The 15230-nt window shown below is 25.5% G+C and overlaps 1 protein-coding gene across 1 annotated transcript in view; it reads left to right on the top strand.

The window, feature by feature from the left end:
* Positions 1-3871: 3871 nt before the first annotated feature.
* Positions 3872-15230, top strand: part of LOC100215515 (disintegrin and metalloproteinase domain-containing protein 10) — a 53304-nt gene continuing 41945 nt past the window's right edge. The window contains exons 1-4 of the mRNA XM_065802314.1: positions 3872-4112; positions 4259-4397; positions 7463-7572; positions 7669-7914. Of these exons, the coding sequence (XP_065658386.1) occupies positions 4037-4112; positions 4259-4397; positions 7463-7572; positions 7669-7914 (571 nt within the window). The 5' untranslated portion in view covers positions 3872-4036. The remainder of the gene's footprint in view (positions 4113-4258; positions 4398-7462; positions 7573-7668; positions 7915-15230) is intronic.

Raw genomic sequence — 15230 nt, 5'->3', positions numbered from 1 at the left:
TTTGATTGGGAACTTCCGAAGTTGTTCTTTTATTATTGTTTTTGAAAATTCGGTTAAAGACGCAACCTCTAGCATAGCAAGCTAATAACTAATGAATAACTTTACTCCCTTCACATAAGTGTTTGCATAATTCATCCAATTCATATTTAATGTTTCCATAGTTTACTCAATTCACATTCAAAGCTTCCACAATTTATCTAAATAATAATAAATGAATAGTAATAGTCTAGTTTTTTAAACAATTTTTCATGCGAATATTTTAATACTGTTGGTGACGTAATTTGTATTACAAATGACGTTAACATAAGTCTTCAATATAAACCTCAAACTCAAATGTCTCACTTTTTTCATAGACATAATAAGTTTTGAGATTTTTTTTTTGATGATGTGTAAGTTCATGCTTATGTAAAATTAAATAAATTGCAAATTAATGAGCTTAGTCTTAAAAGTAGTGCTAAAAAATGTGCTAAAAAAAATTTTGATCAGCCATTTAAATCCTTATTTTAAAGTGTTACATCTCTGATCAATGTAGATTTTCTCAAAACTTTTATTTTGTTACTTAAGTACTTTAGCACTAAGCTCTTCAATTGTTTTCTACAATTCTTATTTGACATAAGTATGAAAGTGCATATATCTCCAGCACCAAAATATAAATATTAAATAAAAAAAATATAAACTTACCGTGCCCGTCAAAAAATATGTTTGAGTTTGAGGTTTACATTGAAATCTGATGGTGATGAAAAAATCAAAGCTTTTTGAGCAAAAAAAATTTTCATGTTAAAAAAACGATTCATTTGCTTTTAAAACCTGAAACTGTCGAAAACATTTTTTATATAAAAATAAGTATAACAAATGTTTTTTATCAGATGATTCTTGGAAATATAACAAAAAAATTCATAGTTTTTTTAATCAAGAACTAAAAACGATTTCAAATGATCCAAAAAGTCTAATCAAATCAACATCATCACATCATCCCGGTTTAGATGGTTCAACACACAAAAGTAACCCACTGATGTATGCTGGCAATTCGCACTTGCATTCGCACTCGCATTCGAGTACGCGCGTTTTAGGATAGCTGTAGTGAGTGACGAATGAGAGTTTTTGTTGATGTTGTTGTTGTTGTTTTTGTTGTTGTTGTTGTTACTCAATAATATAAAGTTTACAAGGTTGATTAATTTTATAAGAAAAAAGCGGAAACTCGTAGAAAACCTTAAGGTCTTGTCGTCAAGAACCGCCGTGCTCCACCTTGATTTAAAAATTTATCATTTATGTAAAAATAAATTTGAGTGAAAAGAAAGAGATATAATAGCTATTATATCTTAAAAAGATATAATTGATTAAAAGATGTAATAAAAAGATATAATAGATAAAAAGATGTAATAAAAAGATATAATAGATAAATAGATGTAATAAAAAGATATAACAGATAAAAAGATGTAATAAAAAGATATAATAGATAAAAAGATGTAATAAAAAGATATAATAGATAAAAAGATGTAATAAAAAGATATAATAGATAAAAAGATGTAATAAAACGATATAATAGATAAAAAGATGTAATAGCTATTATATCTCTTTAGTGAAAACATCCGAAACATTTAAAAAGCACATCAAATTGGGGAGGTTTTGTAACCGGTCAGTAAAACATAAATATATCTTTCTCCAATTTCCTTTTTTTTATTTTAGCTTTTTTTTTTTTTTTTTATCAAATTATAGTTTTACGAACTGAATGAATAACGACCTCTTAAAATTCAACAAATATAGTTTATAAAAAAGTGATGAAAACTATTAAATTCGTTGCAGTTGTGTTGAAGTATTAACATTACGATCAAAAAATGATTATAAATAAATTTCTTTTCTAAAATACTCAGGAGCTAATTATATATTTAGGCTTAAATTTTCAGAGTATAATAACAAAAAACAATATCAATTAAAAACAAATTTATATATTACTCCTGCATTTAGGTAGCAGCTATTTACTTAACATTCAAAGTTTATGCTTTCTAGATGAATTTTTACCCCCTAGATTAAAAAAAAAAAGCAATATGAATTAATAAGTAAGATTCGAATGATAAATAATCTCTGCACACTCTTGTATATAATACATTGTTGGGTAAAGCAAGGCTAGTTGAGCAGAGGGGCAAGTTAGGCAAATAAAATATCTCGAAAATTACACACCACATGATAAAACGTAATAGATGAAAGTTAGGCTATTAGAATAGTAATGTGCAACAAAAAACTGTTTTATGGCAGCCGAGTAAGATGCATTGGCATTTTTTATATTTTGGACCAAAAAAGTTAAAAAATAAAATTATTGCTAATTTTCTCTTATTACTTACGCTTATAACTTTTTTTATCACTTTTAAGCGTTGATGTTTTACCAATTTATCAAACTTTCAATTATAGATAGCCGTTGTTTCTTAAGTCTTACTGTTCTCTTTGAAACTAATGTTAACTAATGTCTACCTTGTCTGGCAGGGATAAGTTGAACAGCTTAAAAAAAAAAATTAAAACTAAAATTAAAGGTATATTAAATAGGATTATAAATTATAGACATGCTTACTGTTAATGATAGTTTTAATGACAATTTATCCAAGCTCCATATCATGCATAATCGTTTATTCGTTGACTGCTCAACTTACCCCGATGGGGCAAGTCGAGCCGCTCGGTAAACTTTATGCAATATCTTCTCAAACAAATCAAAAAATATACTTTTTTCTAGACCAATTTTTAGCAAATAAAATTATCTTTCCAATTATTTAAATTATCTTTCCAAGCGAAAAGCTTTACGTAAATCCGGCGCACCGTTCATGAGCTCTGTTAGATTTAGTAAAAATTGCTCAACTAGTCCCGCGCCACCCTACTACATTCAAATTACTTGTTTTAAACGAATATAGTTTAAATTTTCGGGGTGTCTTTTACAAGTACTAACAATTACGTCTACACGGCTAGTACATAAGCCGCGACGTCTGAAAAAAGATTATTTCAGCATGTCAAGTTAAAAAATTTGAGTGTTGACTGTTGAGTGTTTCTTTAATAAAGTAAAGCAAGTAGTCTTTGATGAATTATCCAAAAGACAACTTAAAAAAAAACTTTTTAATAAAGAAAAAAACTTAAAGCGACAACAAGTGTATGAATTTTTAAAAAACATTTTAACAAAATTATACATTTATCGAATGTGTTTTAGATTAACAGCGCCGCGTAAATAACATATTGTCTTGAAATACTGTCTAAATGCAATAATCCTTTATCACGAGTTTTTTAATTTTACAAAGGTTTTTCGAATCAATTTTATCTCGAGATAAATATATTTAGTAAATATTAGTAATAAAAACTTTACGAATTATCTTTTTTTTGCGACGTCACCTTTTAAAATCTTTTTGTTGTTGTCAACATTATCGCAAATGTCTAAACCTTAACCCCCTACCCTAGGAGTTTGATGTACTTTATAGATTACCACTAAATCAAAGATGTATTATTCTAGAGCGAGAATGAAATGTTTTGTAATTACCTCCGTAATGTCTCTTTTTTTATCCCAAAGTCTACGGAGATTAAAAAGTATACTGAAAAAATAAAAGTAAATTACTATAAAAGTTTTAAAATTTTTATGAAATTAGACAACTAACCATCAGATCAACAACTATTTAAGCTAAGTTTACGACAAATTAACATTTGTAAAAAAAAATTCAGCAGAAGTACAAAGCAATAAAAGGTTTGAAAATTTAATAAAAAAAAAACTTTAAATACCGCTGAATAAAATATTTTTAAGTCTCATTCATTTAAAGTAAACGTCGTGGATTTGTAAAGTATATTGTATTGTGGAGGAGAGTGGTCAAAAGTTCATATCCTTCACAACCGCAATAAACATTTGTACTTAATTAGTTAACACTATATCCGAATAAGGAAGTACGTGACTTCAATAAAATATAAGCTTTTTAGTAAAGTCAAATACTGAGATCTATGTACAAACTATAATTCTTTAAAAACGTCGATTTTAAAATCATCTCAATACTTGTAATTTGTTTCACTGTTTATTATGAAGAAGTATTTATTAATATATATTTTAATAGTAGATTTTTTTATATATATTGATGCCGGTGTCAAATCTTCAAGTAAGTTTTTGGTTGCTATCAAATATTTTATTTCCAAGAAATTCGTTTCCATGCATATAAGCTAATTATGTTTACTTTGGTTAAAACACACAAAAAGCATAGTTAAAGAAAGAGAATAAAAATTTCCAGTAAATATTCTAATTTAGGAAATCAACTATCCGATTCTATTCTTCACTACGAGCCTTTAGTATATAATAAAGAACTTTTGCATGATAGTCATTCTAGAGTACGAAGATCATTAGATCCGAATGAAGAACTTCATTTAAATTTCGATGCACATTTTAGGTATAACTACTAATTTAACAATATTTTTATTAGTCTTTTTATTCCAAAGATCATCACAAAGAAAATCACAAAAAGAAACACAGTCAGCCTAAAAAATTTTAAAAATTTTTTATAATAATTTTTTATAACCAGATGTATTAACCAGAAAAAAGATCTGTAAAAATAAAGATAAAATACATTAATAATGATATTTACATCTACGTTAGTCTGTTAGATAAAAAAAAGGATGCAAAGCTATTTAACAGAAATTTTCTGCTTACCCATTTTTTAAGTCTTTTTTTGCTAAGAGGCACACAATGGGGTAATAAACCAATAGTTAAAAAAAAAATCTGTTTTTAAAGAGGAACAAATAGTGGTAAAATAAGTCTTAATAAAAAGTATTTTATACAATCATGCATGCTAGCCTAATAAGTTCTGTCCTGCAATTATTGTGCAGTAGCAATAAAATACAATCAGAGAAAATTTTTCTTAGGAAAATGGAAAACAATAAAGAACACACCCACTAAATGTGTTCTATATAGTTAAGTAGCATTAAATTCATAATATTCGTTATAATAAACAAATATTTTTGAGTGCCACATGACCCTGAAAGATTTGACAATGATAGCTATTCCACAGGATTTTTTTTTGTCTAAATTTTTCTATATGATTAACATGGTTGTATATAGCTATAAAAAACTTAAAACATGAGGGGTCTTTCAACTTTAGAAGTTAAGTAGATCCAAAATTATTGCATTTTTTTTGCTGGAAAAACTGATGATTTTTTGACAAAGCTTATTTAACTAAGTATGGAAAATCGGCTGTGTAATGGCATTGAAATAAAATAAGAAAGCATTGAAATTCGAGTGCAAAAATCAAAACAAGCAATACTCAAGGAAAAAAGGTATTATATTAAATCTGTAGTACCATTTCTTCATGAAAGCATAAATAAATACTTGTTTTAAATTTAGGAAAGGCTATAATTGTTATTTCCACATAGACTCTTTTCACTTCTTTTTCTATATAAATCAACCTTGAAGTTTTTAAATGCTGAGAACTAAAAAGTTATGTATAAATGTTAGAAAGAGTCTACATTCCATTAGATCCATTAATTTTTTAAATAAATATATAAAAAGTTTTATACAAGTTAGATGTTTTTTGGTACTAACGAATCTTTACCTTCAAAAGCTTTGTTTGAAAAAAAGGTTCCAGTCGCAAGTTTTTTGATCAATAGTGGTCTCAAGACATGAATATTATATAAATGAAGCCATATAGAATTTACTACATTTTATATATGGTTGGAAAGATGTTGAATCAAACCAATTGATGCAAAAAACCTCAAGGTTCTAGCTTAATTATAAAAAAAGATATAAAAGAGTAAAGTTCATAAAAATTTACTTGTATTTTGTCAAATGATTTTTATTGCGCTCTGGAATCGCTTACAATGGTTTGATATCTTTAACAGTAAAGGTATCAAAAAATATCATGGCACTAGCTCTGGCTTTGTTTCCACAGCCCTGCACACATACACACATACATACATACATACATACATACATACATACATACATACATACATACATACATACATACATACATTCATACATACATACATACATACATACATACATACATACATACATACATACATACATACATACATACATACATACATACATACATACATACATACATATATACATACATGGGACATTCACATACCACATATATACCCATATCTTTCCAACTTTTTTCTTTGTGAAACAGTCCCTTATCATCAGAGAACTACTTCTATCTTTAGCAGTTGGAGCAGTATATTTAGTGTCAAATTCTTCTCTTACTTTTCTACAAGTTTATCCGTCTATTAGACCTAAACAGATTGACCTTCGATTTGTTGGAATAGACAATAGTATCTCAGAAATAGCTTTTGTAACTTTAAAAGTGCATTTAGATTAGCAATCTGGTGTCATACTGGTTGAGGGAGCTGTAAAGGCGTTAGTATATACATCAACTGATTTAGAGAGATTATGCAAGGTTGCAACATCAACTGAAGATTTGGGTTAGGGCAGCAATAAGTTTTTTCAGTTTTTTCAGTTTTTTTTGTTTTCAACAGGGCAATTGAACAGGCAATTAAATATTTTCTTCCTTTCTCTGAAAAACCTCAAAGAAAAAAAATCGTAATTTTTGCACAAAAAATGTAATAATAATAATAGTAATAATAATAATAACAATAGTAATAATAATAGTAATAATAACAGGAGCAGATACACCTGCAGAACCTGACTTGTCAGGTTATGACAGCTGTATTTTAACTTGAATACACAATTTGTGAAAAAATAGTATCTTGGTGTGCAGTTTTTTGCCACCTTGGATTTCAGTTTATAATTGTGATCATGTGTTGTTAATGTTCTATTATTAATTAATGCTAATTGTTGATCAAAGTTGCACCATTTCAATGTATTTAGTTTATTAACTATTTACATTGCATCACCACTTATATGTTGTGTCTCTAATTTTGTGATATCAAGTATATCAAGTCTGTAACTTAATTAATAATTAATTAATAATAGCTTGTTACTTGTTACTAGTCTTTGTTCATTTTCTAATTTTTTAGTATTCTTAACAAATATTGAGACCTACTACAGCATATTTCCAACAAAGGTCTGATGAATGATTTGTATAAAAATTTTACCATTAATGTAAAAGCATGTAAAAAAAGCATGTAAAGCTTTATTGTATGCATAATTAACCTGCTGCTTCCATTTTAAATCATTAGACGACATAAATGTAAAAATTGTAATGTAATATGTAAATGTAAAAAATTTAAAAAAATGATGAAAAAGTTGTTTTTTAAAACTAACTTTTTAAAATTTTAAAAGCCATACTTAAATCTTTGTTTCATAAAAACCTAAGTTTTTATGAAACAAAATCTGAAATAATCATTATATAAAATGATTATTATTTTTGAAGTTGTTATATTGTTTAACTCCTTTGAGATCTAGATTGACATATTAAGGTATGCATTTTTTTATACAGTATTTTATTAAATCGAGAGTAGTAGCATGAAATATTGATTTAATTTTTAGAGAATTTAAATTGCGTCTACGTAGAGATACATCTTTATTTACAGATGATGTTAGCTTTGATTCATCGACTGGGTTTCATCCTAGAAATTTTTACTCTGGTTATTTACTAGGTATAATAATAAATGATATTCTTGTTAATATTTTAGTATTGAATTTAAAAATAGAACTTAAAAGCTGCTTTTTAACATTATTGTTAATGATTTTAGGTTATCCAGATTCTTTAGTGCACGGATTTATACATGATGATATTTTTGAAGGAAGAATACATGATGGAAAGGGAGAAGAGTTTCACATAGAATCTGCAAAGCTATACAAAAATCTTGATGCAGAGGAAATTCATTCAGTGATATATAATGTAAAAGATATAAAACCATCAACTCCATTCAAATGTGGAGGGATTGTAGCTCAACCAATTAAAAACATTGAACCAAATTATACTGATTGGAATTCAAGTATAGTATTTTTGTATATTTCATTTGTTCAGAATTGTCATTGTTTAAAATTTGTCCTGCTAATTAAAAATTAACATTTTTTTGTGAGGCATTAGTTATCTGCTTTAGAAATAGGGCTTTATCCATTTGATTCTTTTTGGACTGGACTTTCCATGTTATTTTACATTCAAAGCCAGAATTTTTTATGTCCCAAACATACTTAGATAATATCACTTGTATTTTTAGTATCAAAATAGTTATAAAAAAAAAATATATATATATATATATCTCAACCCTCAGAATTAGGGTCGGAATTCGGCAATGCCAACCTAATTGCTGATCTCAAAGTATTTGATATCAGCAAAAAAATTGCTGACCTTGTTTCAATGTTTTATGGCAAGACTTTTGTATCAAGTTTTTTATGCCAACCTGATGTCGACCTCTAAAAAATTGCTATCGTCAAATTATTGCCAACCTCATTTTTTCTAATTCTAAAGGTTGATATATATATATATATATATATATATATATATATATATATATATATATATATATATATATATATATATATACATATATATACAGCGTGGAAAATAAGAAATTGAAGGCGAGTGGTCAAAATGACCGGCTAACACACAGAATTGACGGTCAATTGATTTTTTTGGTTGGTCAAAATTTTTTTTTTTTAATTTGTTTAATTTTTATCTTAATTTTATATATACAAAAATAACAAATAATGCTTGAAGTTTAAAGAGTTTGTATTCCTTTTAAAACAATAATTTTAAAAAACACCAATACGTTTTTAAATGGAAATGCAAATAACTTTTATTTAAATTACCAGCTAATGTAATTTATTAAAAATAATTCTTGTGCACACAAATTTCCATTCAATTAAAAAAAAGAAGTAATTTAATTTTGAACTTTTTTTTTAATATCAAAGCAATTTTTACAAATTATTTAAAAAGTTTAAACTGAATATTTAATACTAAAACAAATCGCTTTGTGAAATGCTACAGTAGTTACTTACGTTACAAAAAACGAAGTTTTTAATAAAATAAATTTTCAAATATATGCTTTGTCTGACTCCTTGATTAACAGAAAGAAAAAAAAGGTGCTAATAATAATTTTAAATGTATTTAAAAATAATTTATTCATTGCAATGATTTTGCAAATGGCCAGAAAAGCTACAAGAAAATTAAATAAAAAGATAAAATAAATAAAAAAAGTAAAGTTCAGTTGGAAGAGAAAATGTTCTTAATAATGTACAACAATTTCAAATAATAACAAAATAAGGACAATCTTTAAATTTAAAAACTTTTAAGAAAAATAATTGCGCATTTTGTATCTCTGCTTATTAAAATCATTTTAAAATCGATAGTTAATAACATTAATGTCAATTCGTTAACAATGTTATTAACTATCTCGCAAAGCTATTCAAATTGAATACTTAATATTAAACGCACAACAAGTAATTTTAAATTTATCTATAACTCGTTCTTTCATTTATTGCAATTTGAGGCATAAGTATGAGAAAATAATTAAGATTTAAAGAAAAGAAAAAGCAAAGTGAAAAGCATAAACAAAGTTAAAAGAAAAAAAAAATTTAAATTTTAAGTTAAGTAAAACAGTTATAATATATGTTGGATTTAAAAAAACATTTTATTGTTATATTATTAAAATAATGTATTAAATATTTTTATTAAAACAATAATAAATTAAGAATATGAATCATTTATAAAAACAAAAAGGATTTTTACCACCAGTAAAATTGGTAGCGGGTCATTAAAGTGAAAAGTTTAACATGAGAAAGATGTTTAAGCTAATTTATTCTTTATTCTTTTTTTTTTCAACAAAACAGCCTGGTTTTTATCTTTTATTCTCAAAACATTAAATTAACTTTTTATTGATAGTTTAATTTAATAGTTTATTAACAATTTTATAATATTCATTTTACTACTTTAAGTATGTTAAAATACATATTAAGTTTGTTTTTATTAAAAAAAAATTGTAATAGTTAAGGCTAATAGAAACCAGTAACTTTTTCGCTTGAACGTTTTTTGCTTTAACAACCCTGAACTGTTTCAAAGTAATCTAAATAAGTAAAGCAAAAAATGATTTTATGAAATTTTAGTATACAAATTTTCCAAATTACAAACCTTGTTTTTCAAAGCTTTATATATATATATATATATATATATATATATATATATATATATATATATATATATATATATATATATATATATATATATATATATATATATATAGGGTCAAATCATTATATTTCAACCAATTGCCTTGTGGTCTGGACCACCCCCATCCCCCTCACTCACTAAGGTGATGGGGGGGGGGCAGAGAAAGAGGGTTTGGGGTGGCACTAATCAAAGGGGGAAGGGGGCAACCAACTTTTAGTAATATGATTTACTTTTGCTAGTTCCCTTTTAAGACTATTATGTTGTGTATTTGCTGGAAAATCTGGCACACATTTATGATCACTATCAAAATTTAAATCTTATGGTAAAAGCATGAAAAAATGCAATAAAGATCTAATGGCCTTAACTGTATATTCATTAGAAAATAAATGATGTATGTCATGCTAGAGAATGAATGCTTGTATCTTTGTAAGTTGGTTGCCCTCCTTACCCCTTTGATTGGTGCCACCCCAAACCTCTCCCTCCCCCTCCCTCACCTTTGTGAGTGAGGGGGAGGGGGTGGTCCAAACCACATACAGACCACTGATTACCTATAATAAAATAGAGTTTAACAAAATAATGGTTCGATTTTGAAATTAATTTAGATATTTAGATATTAAGTATCTAATATCTAAATTAATTTAGAGACCTTTATTTGAATTATAATGAAGGTCTCTAAAAAGTTACTGCCCCCTTTATTTGTGCCCCTATCTACTATAAAGACCAGATCAAGAAGAGGACAACCAACCTTATCTTTCTTTTATTAAGAAATGACTTATAATTAGTTGCACTTTTCACATAGGCCAGTTGGTAGATTAGAGGGGCACTGGTTTCTAGTAACACATTCAACCGTTGATGATTGAAAAATAGGGTTATTCAAAAATACTGGCATTTTTGGTGTGGATTTGACAAGTTTATAATGTTTTCATTTTCAGATAATTGGGTCTAATGGTCTTATATGCTGTTAATCTTAGATCAAAACAAAGTGTTAGAAAAATTTACAAGCATCTCAAAATGGCTGAAAATTGGACTTTTTAGGCAAGCGGACATGTTGCTTTTAGATATATTTAAGTTCTAAACTGCAACAAGCTGCCTATATTTTGCCCATTTATTGCAGACAGTAGTAGCTAATCAGAAAACTTATTTGTAAAGACTTGTGGATGAATAGAATAATGCTGCAGCTAATTTCATTTTGGCATATTTTAGCAGTTTTAGGATTTTTTCCAAAGTTGAGGAGGTCATAATTTTTTTCTAATTTAACACAAATTAATAAAAACCACTTTTTTAAAGAGAGAACTATCCAGAAAATAGTTCTAGAAAAATGAGACACTTGTTGAAAGTGAGAAAAAAGTTATACAGCTCTAAAGTAGTCTGTTTTGACCATTTGAAAATCAAGGGGGGCCACTGTGTCATGTTTCTAAGGCTCTAATTTCTGAACCGTTGTACTTGGAAGTCTAAAATTTCAAATTTAACCTATATACATAATGCACATAACAATATGTAAAAATCAGGAAAATCAGAGATGGTGCCCCACAAAGTTTTCTTTAAATTGGTTGAGTGTATATATTGGTTGAGTGTATAAATTGGTGTATATGTATATATACATATATATATATATATATATATATATATATATATATATATATATATATATATATATATATATATATATATATATATATATATATATATATATATATATATATATATATATATATATATATGTACACTCTTGCATGGTTTTTAATTTTATGATTGTCAGGTCAGTTTTAGGTTATTTTAAAAAAAAATTGTTTTAAAAAAAAAAAGAAAATTTTTTTTTTTAATTATTTGATAAACTGCCCCAACCAAAACCTCAGTCGGTGTAGCGACACTTCCTTGTAGCAGCAGGCTATAATATAGTTGATGTAGCAGCATTCCCTTGTAATAGCAGACTATTAGATAGTCGATGTAGCAACACTCCCTTGTAGCAGCAGGCTATAAGATTATAATTGTAGCAACCCTCCGTGCATGTTATACAGTAAAAAAATAAAAATTAAACATTCAGAATGTTTTTATTTAAAAAAATAAAATAGAAACATTCAAAATGTTTTTAAAAACATTATAGTCTTCTAATTTGCGTTTTTGTGGGTTTTTTAAAAAAACATCTAATTTAATTAGTTTCCTCAATTAAATTAATGCGTTTTGTTATAATCTAACCTTAATTTTGTCAGTTAAAATACTTATTATATTTACCTATAGTAAAGGCATTAAATATACAAACTGTATATTTAACGCCTTTATTATAGGTATATATATATTAGGGTGGAGCGATTTTGAAAATTTTTGAAATTTGATTTGCCTGAGCAGCAAATCAATATCTTTTGGTGAAAAAAGAACCTTACTTTTTTTTTTTAGTTTAGATGAGTTCTTGAGGTTCCTCTTTGGATTCTAAATTTTTGATGGGTCCTAATATTGTTTATACTTTTTTTTTTCTAAACTATATCAACTTGATACTTAAAAGAAGCAAAATAATATGCTGATTTTGAAAATGATATTTGTTTTTATTAAAAAATTAAAATTAAAAAAGTAGAGTTGTTTTTTTCATTAAAAACCCCCGTCCTCAACAAAACGGGGGTTTTAAGGTATATTTTTGCAAGTATTTTTTTCACTAAAAAGTTTTTTTAATAAAATTATTATTTATGAAACAAGCATTTTTTTCTGCTTTTTTTGAGTCCAAGGTTGATATAGTTTAGAAAAAAAAAAATTCAAAAATATTAGGACCTGTCAAGAATTTTAGTTCCAAAGAGGACCCTTAAGATCTGATCAAAATCAAAAAATATTTTTTTATTTTTATCTTATAATTAATAGACATTGATTCGTGTCTCAGTAATATTGGTTTTTAAACTCTTTTTTTTTTGCTATGAAAATCGCTCCACCCTAATATATATTTATGAAGACCTCAGTGGAAAAACCGGCGTTGTCACATTTAAAAAGTATTAAGAAAGTATTTGTTGATCATTAATAAATGTCTTTATTTAAAGCAAAGAAAAAAAAATTTTTGTAACTTAAAATTTACAAAATGTTTTGTTTTGAATAAATTTTAAATAAAATAATCAAAATATAAATTTTTTTAAATTCCTTAGTTTCATTTGCTTTAAATAAAGACTTTTATTAATGATCAATAAATACTTTCTCAATACTTTTTAAATGTGACAACGCCGGTTTTTCCACTGAGGTCTTCATATATATATATATATATATATATATATATATATATATATATATATATATATATATATATATATATATATATATATATATATATATATATATATATATATATATATATATATATATATATATATATAAATAAATAAAAATTAATAAAGAAAATTAAAAAAATAAACCTTCTATTTACATTTTAGTTTAGATAAAAAAACGAAAAATAAAAATTAAACAAAATAAAAAAAAGAAAGACAAATGTTATATTTAAGTTCTAAAGGAAATAATTAAAACAACAAAGCAAGCGTTCTATTAAATTCTAGATAAATTGAAATAAAAACGGCTAAAAAATAAAAAATGTCTTATATAGATATTTTATAAAATATTTCAAATAAAAATGTATAGATTAGCGTTTTTTAAAAAATTCTAAATGAAGTAATTTAAAAAAACCCTAATAGTTTAAAATAGATAAAAAGGTAAAAAATAGTAATATAGTTAATAGGTAAAAAAAATTGGAAAAACCCTAATAAATATAAATAATAACAATAACAAAAAAAAGGCTAGTACAAACATATTTAATTCGTTAAAAAAAAAAAATTTTAACATTCAAACATACATAAACATATTTTCACGATATTTTAACAAAAATATTCAATTAACAAAAAAGAATTGTTGCAATTTTAAAAAAGCTATTATTTTTTTTGCAAACCGTTTTCAATGCACTTGACAAAGTTTTTGTGGGTGTGTGGGCGTTTTTGTGGGTGTATGGGCTACCGTGAAAAGGCTTGAGCATCAAAGCGCTGGTTAAATGGAGAAGATTGATATATATATATATATATATATATATATATATATATATATATATATATATATATAAATTATGCTAGTGTATTCTACAAACAGTGTGCTCAATGTTTTTAAAGAACAGAGCAATAATAAATTAGTAAAAACACTTATCTAATTTTTTCTTTCTTCTGCCCAGTGTTTCTCCATCAGTAGGTTCATCAGGAAGAACCTACTGATGGAGAAACACTGTGTAGTAGAAAGAAAAAATTAGATAAGTGTTTTCACTAATTTATATATATATATATATATATATATATATATATATATATATATATATATATATATATATATATATATATATATATATATATATATATATATATATATATATATCATAATAATAAATGTCAACATGGGTTTTAAATGAAGTTAAAGAATAGATAGAAATTTCAAGTTATAGTTTAAAAATATTTTTAATTTTGATTTTACTGCATAAAATTCATTTTCACAGTTTTCAAATAAAAAAGAAATATAATAATTTATTTGAATTATAATGAATGCATAATATTAATGTCATACAATAATTGCATAAAAAATTGTCATATAAAAATTGCATAAAATGTTTAATTCTTTCTTGTTATGGTTTGCTCGACATCCATGAATATTTTTATGAAAACAAACTATTTGTTTCACTCTTTTTAAATTACATTTTTAGATTTGTATGTATCTGGGTAATTAAAATTGAGTTTAGATGTCCTAAAATTAATCCTTTTGGTACTCCCTACTAAGTTAGTGGGGAGTACTACTAGGTTAGTTATACACTTAGGTAAATTTTTATGTCATGTGTTTGTATTACGCCATGTGTTTGTATTATGTCATGTGTTTGTATTATATCATGTGTTCATATTATGTCATGTGTTTGTATTATGTCATGTGTATATATTATGTCATGTGTTTGTATTATGTTATGTGTTTGTACTATGTCATGTGTTTGTATTGATGCCACTAATTTAGTGTAAATATTTCTAAAAAACATCAATGATCAGTTTTTTTATTCATATATTTATTTTTATGTATCTACTATATATCATATGGTTTATTTTATAAACACATGAGTTTATCATAAATAAACCTTCATATGAGTTTAGTTTCAAA

The sequence above is a fragment of the Hydra vulgaris genome, chromosome 08 (assembly GCF_038396675.1).
Source record: "Hydra vulgaris chromosome 08, alternate assembly HydraT2T_AEP".
Taxonomy (NCBI): domain Eukaryota; kingdom Metazoa; phylum Cnidaria; class Hydrozoa; order Anthoathecata; family Hydridae; genus Hydra; species Hydra vulgaris.
The sequence above is the reverse complement of the archived record's forward strand: the minus strand, read 5'-3'. Positions and strand labels throughout refer to the sequence as shown.